Genomic DNA, 23,791 nt, shown 5'->3' with positions numbered 1-23,791 from the left:
TACCCATCTGACACCATACACTGTTATCACAATATTATTGACTATATTCACTGTGCTGCACCTTACATCCTCATGATTGTTTTTGTAACTGGCAAGTTGTATTTTTTTTTCTTTTTTCAGCAAGCGAGTGAGAGAGAGGCAGACAAACAGGAAGAGATATGAGAAGCATCAATTCTTTGTTGTGGTATCTTACTTGTTCAATGATCGCTTTCTCATATGTGCCTTGACCGGGTGGCTCCAGCAGAGTGAGTGACCCCTTGTTCAAGCCAGTGACCTTGGGCTTCAAGCCAGCGACCTTTGGGCTCAAGCCAGAAATCATGAGGTCATGTCTATGATCCCCGTGCTCAAGCCAGCGACCCTATGCTCAAGCTGGTAAGCCCTTGCATTAGCCAGCTGAGCCCGCACTCAAGCCAGCAACCTCAGGGTTTCGAACCTGGGTCCTCAGCATCCCAGGCTGATGCTCTATTCACTGCACCACCACCTGGGCAGGTTGCAATTTGTACTCCTTAATCTTTTCATCTTTTTCACTCATCCCCTTAAACCCCTCTCATTTCGGCAACCATCAGTTTATTCTCTGATCTATGAGTTTGTTTTGGTTTTGTTTGTTCATTTATTTTTTAAAAAGAATTTATAATGTAGTAGTAAATTATATAATGCTATAACTATTAACATTAAAGTTGCAACCAATATTTTCAAAGGGTATCTGTTTAGTTTCTTGAAATTTATCTGTATATGGTTCATTAATAGAGACATCTTAATTTCAAAAATAAGTACAGTTAACTCACAGATCAATCAATAATTGTCACCTCAGAGCAGAGGACCAAAGAAATCTTAGATCAGGTGAAAAGTGTCTAAAATCAAAAAGGCCTCCTATTTTGATGGAACAATATTTCTAAAGCATAGTGCACATTTTTCTGTTCTCTGAATCTGGAGGACACAGTCTAAACGCAGCCCTGTCTTGAGCACTCAGGTAGCCTTACAGCTGGGCTGTGGCCGCCAGAGTACAGAGCTCAGGCCTGGAACCTGAGTCAGCAACTTCCAGTTTTGCAATCTGAGGCAATGTCTTAACTTCTCAGTATCTTGGCTACTGACTCATTGTACAAATTCAATGATAACATCTGTCTCAGTTACCTTGTAGCATAACATCTGGTACTGAGAAAGGGGGTGGGGGAGATCAGCAGGTGCACTAGTAAACACAGAGGTGAAACATACCAGGAAACACACCAGGAAACACACTAGGAAACACACTAGGAAACACACCAGGAAACACACCAGGAAACGCACCAGGAACCAGTAGGAAGCACACCACGGAACATCAGTCCACAGCACTTCAGAGCGCAGCAGTATTTTCCTGAATGAAATAATTTTTATCAGAGTATTATAGAAGGAGATTTAAAAGCAAAGGACCATGAAGTTCAGAGGTGGCCCTCTTGCCCACATCGGACATCCCAGGACTCCACCGCGCTTTACTATTATATAAAGCAGGCATCCCCAAACTACGGCCCGTGGGCCGCATGTGGCCACCTGAAACCATTTATACAGCTCCCACAGCACTTCCGGAAAGGGGCACCTCTTTCACTGGTGGTCAGTGAGAGGAGCACTGTATGTGGCGGCCCCCCAACGGTCTGAGGGACAGTGAACTGGCCCCCTGTGTAAAAAGTTTGGGGACCCCTGAAAGGATTCTGTGTCTGTAAAGGTCAGTAGTTTCTAGTCCTTTCCATTTCATGCTTTTTTTCCTCCTGTCACTTATTTTCCTTCCAGCAGTCAGTTTAGTTTACTATTCCCAGCTTAGCCTCCCTCTTCCTCTCTTCTAATTAGCTGCTTTTACCGAAAATCTGATAATTTGCTTGTAAAATTGAGAACTAAACAGACTTTGAGAGATGACCTCTTCAAGGACTGTATAAGCTCGATGATCTATATTTTGGCTATTTTAGAATTCTTCTTCTTACCTCTTGATTCTCCCCTATGTTTACAATAATTGGGGTTGCTATAAAACATTTATATAGATTGTACATCATTTGCATAGCTTGTAATTACAGTTTATAAAGGAAGCACACAAAATGGTTGTAGTCTTGAGCAACATTTTAAATGTAAAACTGATTTTGATGTATTTTATTAGTTTTTAAAAGAGTTCTGAAGTATGATTTCTTAGAACAGCGGTTCTCAACCTGTGGGTCGCGACCCCGGCGGGGGTCGAACGACCAAAACACAGGGGTTGCCTAAAGCCATCGGAAAAGACATATTTATTATACAATACATTTTTAAATAAAATATGTCTTTTCCGATGGCTTTAGGCGACTTGTGTTTTGGTCGTTCTACCCCCGCCGGGGTCGCGACCCACAGGTTGAGAACAGCTGTCTTAGAAGAATCACCTATTTCACTCATATATTTTGGTATCATATAATCAGAAAATTACTGTAATTAAATCCAGGAGAAGACATTTAGTGTTTCACGAAGACCGTGTGTGCTCAGGCCCCACCAGCAGATAGTCTACTTCATTAAGTCAAGACTGAGGTATTTGCTTTTCAAAATGGCCTTAGTGTACTCTGGAACCTCTGATGTCATTGACAAATTTCTTAAAAATCGTAAGTAAAACAATCAAATTGTATTTTATTTATTCATTTAAATGTTTGTTTTATTGACTTTAGAGAGAGGAAGGGAGAGAGCAAGAGAGAGATAGGAGCATCTGCTCCTGTATGTGCCCTGACTGGGGATCGAACCGGAGACCTCCACGCTTTAAGACAACACTCGAACCAACTGAGCTATCTAGCCAGGGCCCAAATTGTATTTTAAATGCAGAAGATGAAGTTTAAATTTAAAGCACCTTCTTGGAACTTCTACTAGCAGAGGTTCTGCCACTGACTTGATATGTGAATTTGAGAGTGACTTCTGGTGAATCCAGTGGATGAAGAGGAAACAATTTTTGTTGATCATGACTTTGGATATCAGAAAGACCTGCACTCAAACAGAAGTTCCTCTACATTAAATAAAGGCAAAGAGCCTGACCAGGGTGGTGCAGTGGAGAAAGAGTCGACTTGGGATGCTGAGGTCCCAGGTTCAAACCCAGAGGTCACTGGCTTGAGCTCAGGCTCATCCGCCTTGAGCACGGGGTTGCCAGCTTGAGTTTGGGATCACAGACATGATCCAAAGGTTGCTGACTTGAGTAAGGGGTCACTAGTTTGGCTGGAGACCCACAGTCAAGGCACATATAAGAAGCAATCAATGAACAACTAAAGTGCCACAAATATAGGTTGATGCTTCTCATCTCTCTCCCTTCCTGTGTCTATCTCTCTCTCTTGCTAAAAAAAAAAAAAAAAAAAAAAAAGGAAAAGAGGGCAAGTAAGCTCCCGGTGCATAGATAGTAAGTATTAAAGTGGTTTTTCTTTGTCATTCTGTTATTGATAACATCTCATCCCCTGATGACACACAGCTGAATGGAAAATCCAGCTCACCTGGGATCCCATTTGGGTTCAGCTCTCATTCTCAAACAGGGAGCTTTCATCTTCAGAAGACTCACTCTATCTCAAACTCCTTCCATGCTACTCTTGTGTCTATAAATAATGAGGAATCAAAAGTTTGCTTAAAGTGAAAATTTAATTGTATTTACTGACAAAATCTTGGTATTACTATTAACTCCAACTAGAACCAGTATTTTTTTTTTAGAAAGAGAGAGAAAGAAGAGAAGCATAAACTTGTAGTTGTGTCACTTTTGTTGTTCATTGCTTCTCATACGTGCCTTGACTGGGGTGGGGGGCTTAAGCCGAACCAGTGAACCCTTGCTCAAGCCAGCAACCTTGGGCTCAAGCCAGCAACCAGGAATCATGTCGATGATCTGATGCTCAAGCCAGCGACCTTGGGGTTTTGAAAATGGGACCTAAGTGTTGCAGGTTGACACTCTATCCACTGCATGACCACTGGTCAGGGCAATTATAATAACCAGTTTTAAACAAATCTCAGGTTTAACAAGAAGGTTCTATCAAATGGAAGCCATGACAATAAAAACCTTAAGTTACTTGTTCCACAGTGATTATATACATATGATCAAAACTGTAAAACCTTGTTCAAAAGGGCCTACATTACCCTTCATGCTCAGAATTACTGGATATTTTGGGACTCATTTAAAGGATGTATAGCAATCAGATTCTGCAGATGTGTGCTAAAGCAAAAAGACTGGTGCTTACCCCCAGATGTCACTTCCCTTAGAAAACAAGGAAGACTTGATGACTTCCGGGGCCATCCAGGCGTATGTGCCTGCCGCACTCATCCGGGTGGTCCTGTGCCATTCCCTCGCTAACCCAAAGTCTGTGATCTTCAACGTTTTATTGCAGATGTCATCATGTTCTATCTTCTCAAGCAGCAAAACTAAAAAATAAACAACGGTGATACAGTTCCATAATTTTACAATTTTTATCGCAATTTTTCCTTGGCATTTTCAACACATCTTTACTGTAGTTGGCAGAATACATGAGGATGAACTTGAGTTTTAGCATTTTATCTTCCTTACATTACCTATATCATAACCATTAGGGTCACTTGTGCCTGAAGTTACAAGTTTTTAAAAAAAAAAATCTCCAGACACAGTACAGCCTTGCCCTCTTTCTGAATGTTTCTCTGTATGTGGAAGTGAATAATTTCTAGGAGCAAGAACCATTTCTTGAGACAGCACAGATAGGATCAGAAGTCTGCATTTACCTAATAGGGAAAAAAACTATTGTTTCTTCTAAGAAGTTTGGCCCTTATCTGAAGGCAGATATTTTTCACTGAATGTATTAGAGAATCACTCAAATAGATGGCATTCTCATAAATCATTATTATCAAACACTAAATTTTCAAAATGCTTATAGAAAATCTTAACTCACAAGGAAATTTTATGAGATCTGATTACTGAAGCTGGAAATGAGCAAAAGTAAAAAAAAAAAAAAAAACCTTACAGAAACATTATCCAGAGGCTCACTTCCCAGCCCCCAGCCTCTTGGAAAAAAAATACAGAGTGTGCAAGTGCAGCCCCAGGAGGGAGCTCAAGCTGTCTGCCCCAGAACCTGTAGGTAACAGGATGAATTAAACTGCTTCTTCCTCACTTCTCACCTGCCCGCCCACCTGCCCCTCCCTGAACCTTGGGTCCTTCCCTCCTGGGGCTGATTCTCCTCCGCCTCTAATCCTGCAGAAATACCCCTGGTTTTCCACGAGGCTCTACAGCAGCCTCTTACTATTTCTTCCCATTTGCTACGCTGGGTTTTTTGTTTTTCTTTCTAATTTATCTTCACACTCCTTCTTTAAAACCCTGCATTCCAACACATAGCTCTGCTGTTCAACTCCAGCTAAATGTTCTGCAAATCTCCCTCCATTTTCCGGGCCACTACATAGCCTGTGGCTTTATTTCTTCAACACTGGAGAACAGTGTTAAGACATTCGTCATGTTTGATTTTTGGAGCATGCTCATAAAGACCATTATTTTCTCAAATGTTAGATAGAAGAAAAATAAACATTTACTGAGTCCATTCTATCTGTCAGGCACATTCACAGGTATTTTAATCAGGTGACCCCACTATAATGCTACAGGTATGTACTGTTAATTATCTGGACTTGATAGACAAGGAAACTGAAACCAGCCACGTTGAGTCATCTGTCCCAGGTCATGCGCTAAGAAGCAGTGAAGCTCAATCAGTCTGACCCCAGAGGCCACGGTCCTAATTGTTGTCTACATTGCTCAGTTGACAAGTTGTATCAATTTTTCATGACAGCTTCCTTTATTCTTTGGAAACCTCTCTCTGTTCTGGGGTCCATGTTCCTCCTCTCTGATTTCCTGTGATTGGATAATCACCCACTGATCTAAGCAGAGGTAGAATGAAGAAGAACATTAACTCAGGGCTTGGTGCAGTCTGTGCTTCTGTCCTTGCTGTTGTAGGAACCTTGATGGTATGCACATCAGAGGAAATGAATACATGTAAAGTGCTTAAAACAGTGAAACACAGTAAGCATTTTGTAGGATACACACACACATATTATATATATATATATATACACTTTTATCAATGGGTTTGCAAATGCTTTTTAGCAAATCTTGAAATTTCACTTTACCATGGCTGTATAGCTCGGTTGGTTAGAGCATCATCCTGAAACTCGGAGGTTGCCAGTTTGATTCCTGGGCAAGGCACAAAAGGGAACAAATCGATGTTCCTCTCTCTCTCTCTCTCTCTCTTCCCCCTTCCTCGCTCTCTCAATCAATAAAATAAACATTAAAACTTTCAAATAAATAAATAAATGAACAAATCACTTTGCTATGGATTCACGTATTTCCATCCTGTCATCAAATGTTTATAATGTCGGTCAGCAAAATCAAAGAGTTAACACAACTGGAGAGAACTAATAGAACCATATTGTTTAAACAAGAAGAGATATTTGAGTGAGGACTTATTACATATTGCCAATACTGAATGAGTGCTATGTTTAATGTTTTTTTCTAAGAGATCTTCTACCTGTAAGGTTTAGAGAACAAGGATCTCTGTCCTAATTTTATATCCATGACATAGATGCCAAATCAGGTTTTAAGGTGGTTGCAAGCTCATGGTCACACAGTTGGTAAGTAGCAAGGCCAAACTTCTATCATTTTCTTACTCATAATCTTAATGCTGTACTGTGTAGTGAAGGATGGAACAAGTAGGGGGAGCACTTCTCAGAAACAGCCTCTAATTCCTTCTGTCCTGTCTATTCAAGGTCCAACTTCCTTAGGAACCTTTTCAGAGCATCCTACAAAGGAGTGACTGTTTCATCTTCCCAATCATTCATTAGTTGTTTATTACATTGTTTTGTTAGTTAGTTTTTGACCTAAAATTTATGTTTCTAAACTGCATATAAATTACTTAATCTGTGGAACTGGATATTATAGCTTTCCCCTGTATCACCTGATATCACATAACACAGTATCTTGTATGTCAAATGTTCAATGCAATAGTTTCTATTAACAATAATTAGACAATTCCCACCAGTTCTAATAAGAATATTGTCTACCATTTGCTTATCCTTTTCTATGTATAGCTGTTTCCACACATTTAATTTCTCATTTGGTCTTTATACCATTTGATGAAGTAGGAATTATGATCTCCAGTTTAGAAATGTTCTCCCAGATCACATGGCTACAACACAGAGCTGGTTTCATCATCACCACTTCCTTCTTGGTAACACTATTGATTTCAGAAATGGGGGCAAACACCCAGAAACATCATTAGGTATGTTGTTTCAAAGATTAATTTTTTTAAAGATTTTTATTTATTGATTTGAGAATGAGCAAGAGAAATGGGGGGGGGGGAGCAGGAAGCATCAACTCATAGTAGTTGTTTCTCATATGTGCCCTGACCAGGCAAGCCCAGGGTTTCCAACCAGAAACCTCAGCATTCCAGGTCGATGCTTTATGCACTGCACCCCCACAGGTCAGGCCAGAGATTATTTTTTGAATTTTCTTCCTTCCATGTCAGCTTAAGGTATACAGTGGTACCCTGAGATACGAACAGACCAACATACTTTTTTTTTAAGATACGAGCTGTGGCTCGGTCCATATTTTTGTTCGAGATCCAAGTGAAATGCCGAGATATGAGTCGTGATTCGGGAAGCTGCCGCTAGTTGGCACGTTGGTGCACGGGTCCAGATTTGGCAGTATAGCACCAGCATCTTGTTCTTTCTCATGTGTTACCTGCAGAAAAAAGTCGAATCTTGTGTGCTGTACTTGTTCTTGCATCATTTTTGCATTTTTTACTAACTTTTTTTGTGTGCTATCATGGGGCCAAAGAAAGTGAGTGTAAAGGACAGTAGTGAGAAGAAGAGAATGATGTCAATAGAAGTAAAGCAAGAAATAATAGAAAAACATGAGCGTGGTGTATGAGTGATTGAACTGCCAAGGCTGTATGACTACAATACATCTACAATTTGTACAATCCTTAAACAAAAGGATGCCATTAAAAGCACAAATCCAGCAAAAGGAACTACAATTCTGTCCCAATTAAGGACAAATATCCATGAAGAAATGGAGAAGCTTCTGCTGCTGTGGGTGAAAGAGAAAGAGCTGGCAGGAGATACAGTGATGGAGACTAATATGCAAAAAGGCACATATTATTTACGGGGACTTGAAGAAGAAAGAACCATCAACCTCAAAAGAGACAGCAGAAGATACGTTTAAGGCAAGTCACAGCCAGTTTGAAAATTTCAAGAAGAGATCTGGCATCCACTTGGTGGTGAGGCATGGTGAAGCCACGAGTGCTGACGTTAAGGCAGCTGAGGAGTTCATTGCACGTTTTGCTGTGCTTATTGCAAAGAAAGGCTACATCCCCTAACAAGTGTTCAACTGTGATGAAACAGGATTGTTTTGAAAAAAAAATGCCCCGGAGGACTTTCATCACTGCAAAGGAGAAGAAGCTGCCAGGCCATAAACCCATGAAGGACCGTCTGACCCTTGCATTGTTTGCAAATGCTAGTGGTGACTGTAAAGTAAAGCCACTACTAGTGTATCATTCCGAAAATCCTTGAGCCTTTAAGACTCATAAGATCCTTTTTTCTTTTTTTTTTTCTGAAGTTGGAAATGGGGAGGCAGTCAGACAGACTGCCCGACCGGGACCCAGGGGGCGATGCGCTGCCCATCTGGGGCATCGCTCTGTTGCAACCAGAGCCATTCTAGTGCCTGAAGCAGAGGCCACAGAGCCATCCTCAGCGCCCAGGCCAACTTTGCTCCAATGGAGCCTTGGCTGTGGGAGGGGAAGAGAGAGACAGAGAGGAAGGAGAGGGGGAGGGGTGGAGAAGCAGATGGGCGCTTCTCCTGTGTGCCCTGGCTGGGAATTGAACCTGGGACTCCTGCACGCCAGGCCGATGCTCTACCACTGAGCCAACTGGCCAGGGCCTAGACTCACAAGATTCTTAAAGAAAAACTGCAGGTTATGTGGTGTGCTAATGCTAGGGCATGGATTATGTGGCAGTTTTTTATTGAATGGGTAAATCTCATCTTTGGTCCTGCAGTGAAGAAATACCTTCAAGAAAATAAACTCCTGATGAAGCATTACTAATATTTGAAAATGCTCCAGCCCACCCACCTGGTCTTGAAGATGACATTCTCGATGAGTTCAAATTTGTGAAAGTCCTCTACCTCCCACCTTCAATCTTGCAACCTATGGATCAGCAGGTCATTTCCAACTTTAGAAAGCTTTACACAAAGCACTTGTTCTGCCGCTGCTTTGAGGTGACTGAGAATACAATTCTAACCCTTTGAGTTTTGGAAAGATCACTACAACATCATGATATATTTACGCATTATTGCCTTGGCATGGCCAGAGGTTACAAGAAGAACCTTGAACTCGGCATGGAAAAAGTTATGGTCTGATGTTGTTGCAGACAGGAACTTCGAAGGATTCAAACCAGAGATTGAGACCGAGGTTGAAGCATTGGAGGAGATCGTGTCCCTTGGAAAGTCTATGGGTCTGGAGGTAGATGAAGGTGATGTAAACGAGCTCGTCGAGGAACATGAGGAGGAACTCTCAACTGAGGAGTTGAAGGAGCTACAGATGATGCAACATACAGAGCTTCTGCAAGAGATTAGTAGTGAGGAGGAGGTAGAGTAGGAAGAAGTGATTTCTACAAGTGAAATTAAAGACATGCTGGCAATGTGGGAGAAGCTTTTAAGTTTCATTGAAAAGAAACACCCAGAAGAAGTTTCAACTGGTCGTGCTTCAGCACTTTTTAATGACACTTGTTTGTCACATTTCCGTAATATTTTAAAAGGCAGACAAAAGCAAACCTCTTTTGATAGATTTTTATTCAAAAGTCCTGCAAGTGAAAGTGCCGAAAGTGCAGCCAAAAAGGCAAAAACAGGTGATGATTAAATGAAAAATATGTAATGTTAAGCTTAGGTTAAGTTTAAAGTTAAGGTGCATTTTTTTACAATTAAGTTTTTGTGGTTTCATTTTAAGTAAAGAAAGTGCAGTTTTAGTTTTGTTTAAAGTGAAGAAAATGCAGTTGTAGTTTACATTTAGTGTTAAGAAAGTGCAGTTTTAGTTTACGTGTCTACGGTGCCTGCATCCCTTCCTCCCTCCCTCCTCCTCCACCATTCACCTCCGATAGCTGCACTTGTCTATCTCCAAGGTAAGAATACAGTACTAAATAACAATTTTTTCTTTTATTTCATATATCTTGTTATGCATTGGTAAAGTATACATGTGTGTTTCTTAATTAAAAACATGTCTTTTTCATAATTTAGGATGGTTTGGGGATGTTTCACAGGGCTGGAACAGATTAAATCTATTTCAGTTATTTTAAATGGGAGAAATTTGTTTGCTATACAAGTTGACTGACTTATGAGTTCAGTTACAAAACAAATTAAACTCGTATCTCAAGATACCACTGTATTTATTTCTCAGTTCTTACTCCTCATATTTATTTACCTTATATACTTAAACCACAAAAGCAAAAAAAAAAAAAAAAGATAATTATTTCATCAGCTGTATTACATTTTTCAAATCATAATATTACTAATTTCACTTTTTTTCTTTTGGTATTTTTCTGAAGTAGGGGGGAGTCAGACAGACAGACTCCCACATGGGCCTGACCAGGATCTACCAGGGGGCAATGGTTGGCCCCTTTGGGGCGTTGCTCTGCTGTAATCGGAGCCATTCTAGTGCCCGAGGCAGAGGCCATGTAGCCATCCTTAGCGCCCAGGCCAACTTTGCTCCAATGGAGACTGGGCTGTGGGAGGGAAAGAGAGAGAGAGGGAGAGAAAGGAGAGGTGGAAGGGTGGAGAAGCAGATGGGCGTTTCTCCTATGTGCCCTGGCCAGGAATCGAACCCCAGACTTCCACACGACAGGCTGACGCTCTACCGCTGAGCCAATAGGCCAGGGCCACTAATTTCACTTTTAAACAATTATTCTTATCACCAAAACAACTCCAACTTAATGATCAAAATGGCTTTCCGTTCTATAAACTTTGCTTTCCAAGGCACGTTTATACATTAGCTCTTCACTCTATAAATGTCCACAGAGGAAAGTGTGAGGATGTGTTGATTAAAATAGGCATTAAAACAATTCCACATCCCCACACCTCAGGGAAGGCCTGGCAGTCCTTGGGAAGCAAAGGGCAAAGAAAGGCAGCTCTAAAATAAGCGAAAACAGAACTAAAAGTGAGAATTAAAACCTAAACATTGAAAATTAATTGCATTTTTAAATAAAGGTCATGGTGCAATGTACTATTAGCAGCCTTTGTACTGATAGTTTCAGAACACCTCTCCCCTCCCAAGTCTAAAGTTTCCAAAGAAGCTAAGTGCTTCCATGCTTTGAACTAACAGAAAACAAGTTAAAATAACACTCTGAATGTCAAGTTCAGAGTGCCATGAAAGGCCCGTTGTTTTGGAGTCTATTTCAGAGGTGTTCAGCAAAATTCCTGAAATTCCTTATCTTTTGGGCAAAGTGACCGAAACCAAAAATAGCTAGTGTCCTGACAGGTAACATAATGGGGCAGCTGGCCAAGTTTCAGCCTAAGGACACAAGGTTGGACGCCAACTTCCGCTTCCTGTCAGTCACTAGGAAGGGCGACAGGCACAGCTGCCCTCCAGAAGGTACAACATGCAAACCAGGCAAATCAATTTTTTTGGCCACAGAAATGGTAAATTCTTGTTAGTAACCTAGCGACGAGTGTTTGAGCCCCACTGGGCTACTTCAGTGAAGATTTTGACCCCTGGGGGCCTGGTTCTTCGCAATCAGCCTTTACACCTTGCACTGAGTCTACTTACCCAACCATGAGGTACTTGATTTTTCCAGTTCCTTTGAAATATAACTTTGGTATTTTCAGAATTATGGCATACAGGGTGTGTGTGTGTGTGTGTGTGTGTGTGTGTGTGTTTGTGTGTGTGTGTGTGTGTGTGTATATATATATATATATATATATATATATATATATAAAAATAATATCCCACCAGCCTGGGGAATATCAAATATATTAATATATATACATACATATACATATTTGAAAAGCAATTACAATGTATCCATTCTGTTTTCTCAACATTTATGGGATTGCTATATACAAATTCCCTTTGAGTCAAATGGGTTCCTTTAGATTACTCTTTAACTATGAATATATTATCATCAAGGAAAAGTTGTAACAAGTTGAGGAAAGCAACAATGTGAAAGACTATATTAATAATCACCCCCTTCTCTCAGTCTAAGATATAAGACAACTCCATTAATTTCAACTTGGCACAATCAACCATTTACAGGGAACAAATAGTAACTTTCCTACATTTCTTTCTATCTATACCCCTCCACCCACCACTCACTCACTCATCAGTCTACAGAGTCAAGTCCAGACCTTCGAGACTTTCAAACACATTCTAAATGATCTTTTCATCTTTTCCCGTATTCTCCAAAATGATCCCTACACCCTAACAATTCTGCGTACTAAAAGCCACTTCTAACAGACAACAGCCCAGCACCTCTATCCCATACCTCCTTGCGCAAGCTGTGTGGACCGTCTCTCCTCCCGCCCTCTAACACCCGCACTGGGCACCTCAGATCCCACAGAGCATCAGGGCAGGAACACGGGGTCCCCACCGAGCCCTCTACTGTGAGACCACTCACAAGTCCACCAGCCTGCGGAATCTCAGCTTCAGCTTCCATAAAACAGGTGAGCGACTTCATTCCTCTTCTCCTGCTCCAATAGTATACAGTTCTATAAAAACACCTCCAGGGCTCCTTCTCCCAGAACCTCGATTGGAAGTTCTCTGCATTCCTAAGGAGTGTTACACTTATGTACTGCCTCATGTTACTGCTTAGTCTCATCTCCCTAAGTAAATCATAACCAACTGAAGGAGAGGCTGCATACCTCATTAATCTTATGTATGTATGTATGTATGTATGTTTACTGCATAGCAACTAGCATTTTTATACACTCGCTAAATATTTGTCAAATGAATGAGTAAATGCACACTGTTGGGGAAGAAGGAGTATGAAGGAGAATTACCAGCGTTTCTATATGACATCATCTGCTCACTGTAGAAAACCAACTCCCCTCTGCCCTCCCATAAGAGTGTTAGGAAATGATGACCGTTTAAAAAAGTCATTACAATAAAACCGCTCTTTGAATCCCAGCCCACCAGCAGCTTTGATGCAGCTGGTCATTCCTCCCTGGAAACATGTTCTCCACCGGCCTTCAGAGCCCCTCCTTCCCTCCCCTTGCTCTTCTATCTGCTCCTTCTTCTGGTTCCTCCTTACCTCTGTGACCTCTAATTACTGGAGACCTCCAGGTTGCAGCCCTCGGACCTCTGGTCTTCTCTACCAAGAGTCACTCCCCATATAATCACAGCCAATCTCAGGGCTCGGTTCGCTCTATGCCTCTCAAATGCTTACCTCACCCTGCATCCCTCCCATCCATCCTCAGAACTGCAGTCAACGTAACCTGTGAAAATGCCAGTCAGATCAGATCCCAGTTCTCAGTTAAAAATTCACCAGTGTCATAGTGAAGTGAAAGGCCTTGGGGGACCCACAAGCCCCTGTATAACCTGACTCTTCCCCACCCCCATATCCTCCTGGCCTCCTCTTATTTATTGTTAGTGTCTGTGTTGCCCGCGGGAATGTAAGTCCCACAGAGGGCAGAGAAATCTGTTTCTGCTTTGCTCACTACTGAGCGCATGGACCTGGGAGAGCTCCTGGGACATAGAATCGATGAATAAACAACTGTTATGTGAATGACTGACTGAGCTCACTAAACACAAGGAGATAGATTCTGTAGAGAAAATACAGACGTGGTAAGCTGAACCAGAGCTTTAGGCTGCTCTTACCCCGACAATAAAAGGCACCATACCAGCCTCTCCAGGGCCACATTCAATACACATCTTCAATCCATTGAAAATCTCTTACACTTCATTGTGGGGCAAAGCCTATTTCTGTACTTCTGTCACCTTCAGTATTTTACCTAAGTATTTTAGACAAAATAGACTCCTTAAAATCACATTAAGCCCAATAACTGAAACATCCAATTGGCCATCAAGATACTTCTGCAAATGGCATGTGATTGGCTCTTTTTTCCAAGAGCTTAAAAAAAATATCCCTAGTCTTGACCCTGGCAGTGAAACAGTTACAGTAGCAATTTAGTACTTCATGCCTCCTCCTTGACCCTCAACTTAACAACCCAAGTTACAGGTAGACCTGCCAAAGCACAAAGATGGCAGCACTCCCACAGAGAACAAAGCTCAGGACTGCTTCCTTATCCCGCTGCCTGGCCGCCTGGCCAATGGCTGATCTGGCAAGTTAGCCCAACTGCTAGATAGATCCTCACGTAACCACACTGAATAAATATATGGTTACAAGGCATCATATTTTGCAAGATGACTAATAATAATGTTCTTAGGTTACAAAGCATTCTAGAAAACTTAGGTATCAATGAATTCACACACACACAAACTAGGAAATATTTTTTTTTCTTTTTTTATTTTATTTATTTTTTTTGTATTTTTCTGAAGCTGGAAACGGGGAGAGACAGTCAGACAGACTCCCGCATGCGCCTGACCGGGATCCACCTGGCAAGCCCACCAGGGGCGATGCTCTGCCCCTCCGGGGCGTCGCTCTGCCGCGACCAAAGCCACTCTAGCGCCTGGGGCAGAGGCCAAGGAGCCATCCCCAGCGCCCAGGCCATCTTTGCTCCAATGGAGCCTTGGCTGCGGGAGGGGAAGAGAGAGACAGAGAGGAAGGGGGGGTGGAGAAGCAAATGGGCACTTCTCTTATGTGCCCTGGCCGGGAATCGAACCCGGGTCCCCCGCACGCCAGGCCGACGCTCTACCGCTGAGCCAACCAGCCAGGGCCAAACTAGGAAATATTTAAAGCACTCCAAGTGTTTCTAAACAATATGTTAAAAACAATATATTGTCACCTGCTTACATATAGATTGTGTCTTACAGTTTATTAAATGTTTTGACATACGCCAGGAGTCAGCAAACTCCCATAGGCCAAATCCAGTCTAATGCCTATTTTGTAAATAAAGTTTTATTGGAACATAGACATCCTCACTTGTTGATATATTGTCTCCTGATGTTCTCGGCTACAACAGCAGAGTTGAATAGTTGCAACAGAGACTTTATGGCCTTCAACACCAAAAATAGTTATTATCTGGACCTTAACTATAAAAGTGTGCAGCCCAGGTGTACACTATCTTACTTGATTCACATGTCACCTATTCAGAAAGTCAGGGACCACTAGCCCATAGCTGGTAAGTAGTGGGGTCAGAACTCAAACCCCAGACACCACAATAGCACTATTTGTCCCCAAGTGTCACAGGGACAAATCTTAGATTTAGTCCTTTCCCTAAAGACACAAGCCTAGAATAAGCCACCCATACTCTCACCTGGAGCCTTCTATGACCAACCATCCAAAGACATCATTTAACTGGATTTGGGATAAGTCTGTGGCCACAAAGAATTGATATATCAATGCAGATAACCATAAGAAGGAACCCACAAAGCTGGTCCTTTGAACAACAGTTTTCAAACTCAGCTCTACATCTGAATCATCCAGAAGCTTTAAAAATATAGGCCTTGGCCAGTTGGCTCTGTGGTAGAGCATCGGACCTGCATGTACATGTCCTGGGTTCGATTCCTGGTCAGGGCACACAGGAGAAGTGCTCATCTGCTTCTCCACTTTTTCTCCTCTCCCTTCTCTTTCTCTATCTCTCTCTTTCCCTCCTGCAACCATGGCTTGGTAGGAGCAAGTAGGCCCCAAGCACTGAGGATAGCTCCATGGCCTTGGCTCAGGTGCTAAGATAGCTCTGTTACTGAGTAATGGAGAAACAGCCCCAAATGGGCAGAGCATCACCTGGTAGGGGGCTTGACAGGTAAATCCCAGTCAGGGCACCTGCAGGAGTCTGTCTCTCTGCCTCCCTGATTCTCACTTAAGAAAAACACACACACACACACACACACACTGTTCACAAAAATTAGGGGATATTTTATCGCTTCATATTCATTTTGAAATATCCCTAATTTTTGTGAGCAGTATATAATGCTACATCAAAAGCTCACATGCACTGATGGATAGGTATGGTTAGATTTATGTTAAAGCAACTTAGTTCAATGTTAATGGCAGAATTTTGGTGTTCACTTAAAGTTTCTTCAACTCTGTGTATTTCAAGATTTTCAAAATAAAACATTACAAAAAAATCATCGCTTGTTTCCAACCAAAGTCAGCTGAATCAGAACATCCAAAAACCAGACAAGAAATTTATTTTTTTAAAGCTCATGGAGCTTCTGATGTTATATAAGGTGTGGGAGCAACTGCTCTGGAGTGCCATTCTTTATCAACACAATGGATTGTTAAGCCTAGCTTCTCAAAAGGACCATCCAGAGAGCCCTCCCGTGTCCCTAAAATGGAGCAGCTTACATGCAAAAGCAGAAGTGAATATTCTTCTGTCTTTTACTAAGTCTCCCTAAAACTTCTTGGAAAAGAAGATGGTGTTTTTTCCCATTAAAAATGCTATGTTAATATGTAATGGGGCTATTGTTATTTTTATATTACTAAATATTTTTAATTTTGTCATTTTAAATGTATACTATGGTAAATATCAATAGCTATAACATACATAAACCAAAGTTTCTTGGGGTCCCAATTACAAACATAACAGGACTATTAATATGGAGAAGATAAACACTCAAAATCTGGAATTAGAAGTCCTGGATTCAAGTCTCTGACAAGCTGAGTGACCTTGATAATGTCTATTCACGCCTGGCTTCAGTTTCTTCACCTGTAAAATGGCAATAATTAAGTTACCTACTGCAGAGCTCGCTGTGAGGATTAAATGAGGATAGAGTTGGAGCTGTACCCAGCGCCTAGTAAGCACTGAGTATATGTTAGCTGCTGATTCTGTTACATCTATTATTTAGGTAAAGTGCTTAAGATGAAGCAACATTTGAAGACTATGATCTGTAACAGTAACTCAATTCACACTGACTAGGGGTCAAGTGCACACAATTAAGTTTCAGGCTCCAAAACAAAACCAGCACCGGTCTCCCAGCCTCCCCAGGAACCCTTCCTCTGCTCCTAAAATTCCTCCACCTTCTATGGTAGGAGGTGTTCCCACCTCTGGGGAGCCTCTCAAGTCCTGTGGAGGGTTTGAGGACAGTCACATGGACATTTGGAATTAAAATCATCAGCCAGACACAGTAAATCTGACCCTTATTTTCTAACATTTGGAATTAAAATCATCAGCCAGACACAGTAAATCTGACCCTTATTTTCTAACTCTGGTGAACTAGGGGGAGAAAGTGCCCTAAATTAATTCACTAAATAAATAGTGATTATTAAAAAAAAAAAACCAAAAAACTAAAATGACTCAGCATAAATGATAAACAATTTATGTCAAACCATGTCTCAGTATTTTAATACCACCCACTGCTAATCTGTGACTGCTGAGTCATAAAGGAAACGACCTCAAGCTTATTTTTTCTTTGTTGATGTTTATGTTTCAGGCAATGTGACCACTTACTTTCTCAAGACCCGCAGTGGCTCGCTCCTGCCCTCAGATAGTGGACACATCTTAGCATGCATTTTAGGCACTGAAGATCAGGCACACGCTAAATGCCAGCTTTCTGCCCACTAACCCCCTCGTGTACCTTCCATCCTACTGACATCCAACTATGTACTCACTGTTCCCTAAACAAGCCCCATGCTTTCATGCCTTACTTACTCAATGCCTTTGAAGGGTTAAAGAAACATTAAACAGATTTCTTTTTTCTACAGGACTTCTGTCCATTTCCAAGAGAGGGACTGAGTAGTCAGTATCAGAAATCAAGAAATTCAGGTCCAATGAGATTATATAACTTGCTCAAGGTCACACAGCCGTAATAATGACGCTAATATTCAAACACAGACCTGAGTGACTTCCAATGACTGTACCATTCTAGAAAAACCAATGCTCCTCCCAGTAACTGACTTGGCTGGGAAAGTTCAACAGGTACCTGTCGGTGTGAGAACACAGGGCTTTCTGACAGCCTCTGGGAACGGATGGAGATTACTCTCTCCTCTTTCCTTTACTGTGCTAGTAACCACAAAGAAATGATCAGATGTGTACACTGAAGAGTAAGTTTGCATAATCCAGAACAAAATAACTGGCCTCTCACGACTAGAAAACATGAGCAGTGGCCTACTTATTTAATGCACGTCCAGGAATATGGCCAGAGAAAATGGGGGAGGACCCTTTGTGATTGCTGTTCTTCTAAAAGCCTGTCCTTGAGCTGATTTTGTTTTAGAAGCAGACTGGCTCTCTGTAGCCACTGGGATGTCTGGGCTGATCTCCCCATGCCCCTCGGAACAGGAAGTAGCCATGATGGCATGAAGCTACACATCCAGAGTGAAAGGGGCAGACAGGGAAGGAATAAGACCCATGTCTTTTAATTGATCATGGCATAATTAATAGCTCCTCCAAGTCACTCTTAGAAGCTTTTAAAGCACCTTAGAGATTACATTTGCTATGATTTCCTCAAATGTTTCCTTTATTGACATTGTATTGAGAAAAGCTTAAAAAAATAGCTGCCTTTTGCAGTTTTTCTTAGAGTTCTACATTGCCTTTCATAATAAATAGGTATGTCTATTTATAGCCTGTAGATGCTGTTGTAGATAAAAATATAGATAATAATTATTCCCAGAAGGCTAGAATAATCAAGAGAAGGAGCTGCTTAATGATTGAAATAAAAAGTATAGAAGTAAGCAGTTACTGAAATCTGTGACTCAGTTTCTCAGAGAATATCTATTTTCTACTTTTAAAAGATTATGGAACACAGTAAACAATACTATTAAAAAAAAAGGAACCATATTATGCCACACAATTTTCTTTCAATTGTGAACTATGCCAGGGTAAACAAAACACTTCCACGAAACTCTAATAATCCAAACCATCCTCAGCAGTTCACATATTGAACTATTCTTTCTCCATTCCTCCCTGGACACCACTTACATGCTCAGAAAAGCCAATGCCGGCTCTGGCCTGGAAAACCTCCATGGCCTCCACTTGGGCCAACTCTTAGTCTGTCTTCCAAAGCAGTCAGAGTAACCCTACGCAGAAATGAAATCACAGAGCTCAGCTACATACAATGCCCAAGGCTCAGAATGCAAGGCTCTGAGAGGACCCCCTAGGTAGATTGTGGCTGCAAGGCCCATCACACCCACATCCACTGCACTCTCTATTCCGGCCTCCTAGTCTTCATCTTCCTCTGCCTGGATCTTTGCTTGACTTGTGCCTCCTCCTCACCCACGTGTTTGTGTAATGTCCTCAGAGCACCACCCGTCCCAACAGCACCCTCCGAGCTGCACCCATCATTCTGCCCTTCACTGTGCTTAACTGGCTGCCATTTTTCTTATCAGACTAAGCCCTGTACCAGTGGGGTATTTGTCATCTGGCTTGCCACTGTGTTCCTGAGGCCCATAAGTGACTGGTACGGAATAGACACTCAAAATGTGTTGAGTAAATGAGTTCCCAGCTCACCATGATTTTTCTCTGTTCTCTGAATGCACAGAGAAATGGCCATTTTCTCTGTGAACTCAAGTTGCACTGCATCATTAGCTAGTTGCTGGATAGAGTTAGATTTAGCAAACTGTTTTCTGCTGGCTCTGTATTAGGGCAGTGACATGGTCTAGCATATTTTAACAACATAAATGATGTTTAAAACTTGCTAATTTGGCTCAACTTTCAATCTTTTGCTCTCTGTTAGAAAAAGGACAAAAGTGCTTATACCACCACAACATTTAGCTATTATTTCAACATATACGTTGCCTCAAACAATATAAAACTGAAAAGGACCAATGAGAAAAGAGGAAATAAAATCTACCAAGAGCCATATCTTCCTTTGACAAATTTCAACATTTGTTTTAAACAATAGTTTCCACTCCCACTTGGTTCCAAGTAGTTTTATACTGACTCTTTGTTACCTGAGTAGACTCCAGAATGAAAATAAAATTCAATATTGATTTTTAAAACTTTGTTTATATTAACTTATTACCACCATAAGCTAATAACAATGAAGTCAAACAAACATACTGTAATAGAACAAGTAGTTATAGCTTCACCTATCATAAGAGAATTCCAAAGTATCTGCATTTATTCCTTCAATAAATAACACTAGAGAGTCACAATAAGCAGTGTGTTAGGCACCGTGATTTGCACAGCTTAAGCCTTGCTCAAATGTTTATGTCACAGTAATTTTAGAACTATAATAATGGCCATGTAGTAACAAATATTTAGCTAGGCTAGTGACCTAGCCAATTAAGTCTTTTTAGAAGTGCAAAAATTTAACAGAAAGGTAAATCCTGTCTGACAATGATAGAAATTAAAATGCTCCAGGAAGTGTGGCAATTTATTTTGACTGTGTAAAGTCTTTAAAAAACTAAGCTGCAGCATATAATTACCATGAAATAACATAATATCTATCTAGCATATACCCAGTAGTGGATGGTTCACTGTACAAGTTTTTCCAGTATCAATAAAAATTATTGAACTAGAGTTTTTATTCCAAGGTCACATTATTTCTTTTTACTATTTAATAGTATTAGTTCTTTAAATGTTTTTAACTTATATAAAAGAGTCTATGATTGGAACATGAATTAATCTCCTTTTCTATTATTTTATAAACACCAGCAAACATACTGTACCTTGTGGACAGCTTGTAGAGATCTCAAGTATTATCACAACCCAACCAAACAGACTTTATGGTCTAAGGACCAATCCAATCTAAATCATTTTCCTGTGCTGGTGATTTGACATTCTTGTCAACAGAGCAAACTTATAGAATGTCAGGTTCTGATAGGATCACAGAACTGCTACAATTGCTAAGATACAGGGCAAGCAATGTTGCTGGTGCTGTCCTTAAAATACCTGGTGCTGCAGAAAACTGGGCAGACATAGGCTGGCGGGAAGTCACTGGGAGAGAGCTTATGGGACACATGGATAGGACACACAGGCCTTGTTCGATGGCAGCAGGTGAAACATTTCTTTTAATAAAAGCATATTTTGGGAAACAGGCATCAAGTAGTAGCAAAGACTATGAGGTTTGAAATGTTTATAAAAATAATTACATTAAAATTCATATGTTGTCTACTATATACAGTCCAAACATCAGTAATTCTAGAGTCCTTCATGTGGCCTATGTCAGAACTATACTATACACAACTACCACGGACATTTCCCTATACCATATTTTGTTAGAATTTGCTCCCATCACTTAGTGGGAGTCATAAAATAAAGCCTAAAAGTATTTAATGCTTACACATAGTTACCAACCCTGAAATTATTTATAATTCCCACAATCAAAATGCTACATTAGTCATTTACAAGTAAATTTCAGGGCTGAAGGATTTTGAATAGGAAAGAACATCCATACAAACATACAACAAATGTATCATTTCTTCTTGTCACTCTTCTTTCTGCATCTTAGAGGAGGACAATGTTTCCAGTTAGGTTAGCTCCTGTCCTAGCAGGTTTTACAAGGTTGAGAGACATGCAGCAATGGCAGACCAATGCCTGTTCTGACTGCATCCTTTAATCTGTCATAAGATTTCATCTCATTCTAAGAATATTGAGTGACTTTCTATATAGACAAACCAACTTTAAACAGCAATTCTGTTAGCTTTTGCATGGTTCAATATACTACAATTTGTGTTCAGTACAACTGTCAGCTCTTTGTTGACATCTGGAAAACTGACCCAGATTTATAAAGAAAGTAAATGATACAGGCTAGGTCTTCAGGATTTCAAGGACAATGAACTTGCTCTTAATCCACCCAAAAGTGCATGATGGCACAAAGTGGTGTTTCTTGTCCGGGGACTATTCACCAACACTCAAGTTACCCAACCAATAATATAATCACACTGCATGTGCAAATTTGTCTGAATGAAAAGACTTTAGTACGTCAAAGGATATGAAGTATTTAAAATGGTAGAAGAGCGACCTCAACGAGCACTTATGAAGCTGAAGGAAAGGGTAGTTTGATGAAGGCCACTAGGACAGAAGGGGGACCAAGGGTTGGCATAATCCCGTGAAGTTTCCAGATGATCCAGATATGTTACAAGCGTTTAGTTTGCAAGCAAGTCTAATCCGCATTTTCTAAAAAGGTACCCGAAAGCAACAAGTCAAGGTGTGTCTGTCACCTGCCCCAAAGCGAGTCACCGAAGGTCCGTCTAGCTGAACCTCTGAGTCCTGGAAGGTTTGCGCAGGAGGTGCTGTTAGCAACCAAGCTGGAGCCCACCTTCATCCACTTGGCACTAGGCCCGGGAAGCCCGCCCAGCTCTGGCAAGCGGGTGGGCTGCGCCGGGCATGGCTGAGTCCCTGGCGCTTGCCCCGCCGCCCGCCCTACTTACTGTTGCTGGACTTCAGGTCCCGGTGCAGGATGGGCACCACGGCCTCCTCGTGCAGGTAGAACATGCCGCGCGCGATCTGCACTGCCCAGTTGACCAGCACGTGCGGGGGAATGCGGCGCGCGCGCCGCGGGCCAGGGGTGCGTGGGTCCGGGGCGGCGTTGGCGGTGGCCAGCGCGCGGTTGAGCGCTCCGCCGCGGGCGAATTCGAGCACCAGGCAGAGGTGCGGCTGCCGCAGGCACACGCCGCGCAACTCGATGATATTGGGGTGCCGCAGCATGGCAAAGAGCCGCGCCTCCCGCCACACGCTCTCGGCCGCCGCTGCTGCGTCCTGCTCCGGGTCCCGCCGCGCCGCCTTCACCGCCACCTCTTGGCCCTGCCAGGTGGCGCGGTACACCTGCCCGAAGCCGCCGGCGCCGATGAGTTCCTTGAGCTCCAGCCGCTCAAAGTCGACGTGCACCGGAAAGCCGGGCCTCGGAGGCGGCGAGCGGGCGGGCTGCGGAGCGGGAAGCCCGGCCGGGCGGCACGGCGCCACGTAGTTGGCTGGGAAGATGCCCAGGCGCCGCTGCACCTGGCCGGCCCACCAGCCCTCGTCGCCCGACACCGCAGCGTCCTGGGACAGCACTTCCACCAACTGGCCGCGCCGCAGGCTCAGCTCGTCCTCGCCGCGCGCCTCGTAATCGTACAGTGCGGCCCACAGCCCCGCGTCTGCCGAGGCCGAGCCACCAGAGGAGGCGGACGACGACGACGACGACACGGTGCCGGCGGGGGCGCCACGGGCCGGAGACCCCGACCTCTCGGCCGCACCGTCGGCGCCAGGCAAGGCCATTCGGGACTGCAGTGAGGGCGCGGGCGGAGCGCAAGGCGGCGGGCTCAGCCTCCAGGGCGACCGCGGTCGCGCATCGTGCGATGGGGTCGCTGCCGCGCCCGGGAAGGCGAGGAGGAGGAATCGGGGCTCGGGTATGGAAGGGAATGGCGGGCCCACTACCCAGAGACTGGGCCTCAGCCACCGTTCCTTCTCGGCCGCTTCCGCTCCTGCAGCGTTCCCCGCGCCCGCGAGCGCTGCGGCACCGTGGTGGCGCAATGGGACTGCAGCAGGCCTGCTGCTTGTTTGGCCTCGCTGCCGCTTTGGGCCCGCCCCTCCCGGGCCCGCCCGCTGCACCAGGTCCGTCACGCCCCTCCGGGCCCGCCCACCGAGCGAAGACCGCCACGCCCTCCCAGGACTCCGGAGACACCTCTGCTGCTGGCGCTTGGGACTCTGGTGCGCCGTGCCCACGTGACCCAGGAGGCGGAGCCAGCCACGGGCTCTGAAATGTTTGCAGGAAAGTTTAAATTAAGCCAACGGTGAAGTTCCAGGAGTCCACTCTTCCCTAGAAAGCAGTAGCGGCTAATGAAGAGGATCCGGGGCTGGAGGGCGTAATGTGACGGTGGTTCC

At 43.0% G+C, this 23,791-nt stretch overlaps 1 protein-coding gene across 2 annotated transcripts in view; it reads right to left on the bottom strand.

The window, feature by feature from the left end:
• The window catches only part of MAP3K21 (mitogen-activated protein kinase kinase kinase 21), a 58,338-nt gene extending 35,022 nt beyond the window's left edge, over positions 1 to 23,316 (bottom strand). For both annotated transcript variants that reach the window (XM_066383335.1, XM_066383326.1), the window contains exons 1-2: positions 22,360 to 23,316; positions 4,182 to 4,362 (exon numbers count right to left, since the gene is read on the bottom strand). In XM_066383335.1, coding sequence (XP_066239432.1) covers positions 4,182 to 4,362; positions 22,360 to 23,185 — 1,007 coding nt within the window. In that variant the 5' untranslated portion in view covers positions 23,186 to 23,316. The remainder of the gene's footprint in view (positions 1 to 4,181; positions 4,363 to 22,359) is intronic.
• Positions 23,317 to 23,791: the final 475 nt, after the last annotated feature.

This window comes from Saccopteryx leptura, chromosome 1 (genome assembly GCF_036850995.1).
Source record: "Saccopteryx leptura isolate mSacLep1 chromosome 1, mSacLep1_pri_phased_curated, whole genome shotgun sequence".
Lineage (NCBI taxonomy): Eukaryota > Metazoa > Chordata > Mammalia > Chiroptera > Emballonuridae > Saccopteryx > Saccopteryx leptura.
Note: the sequence above shows the minus strand (reverse complement) of the source record. Positions and strands in the feature narration are given on the sequence as shown.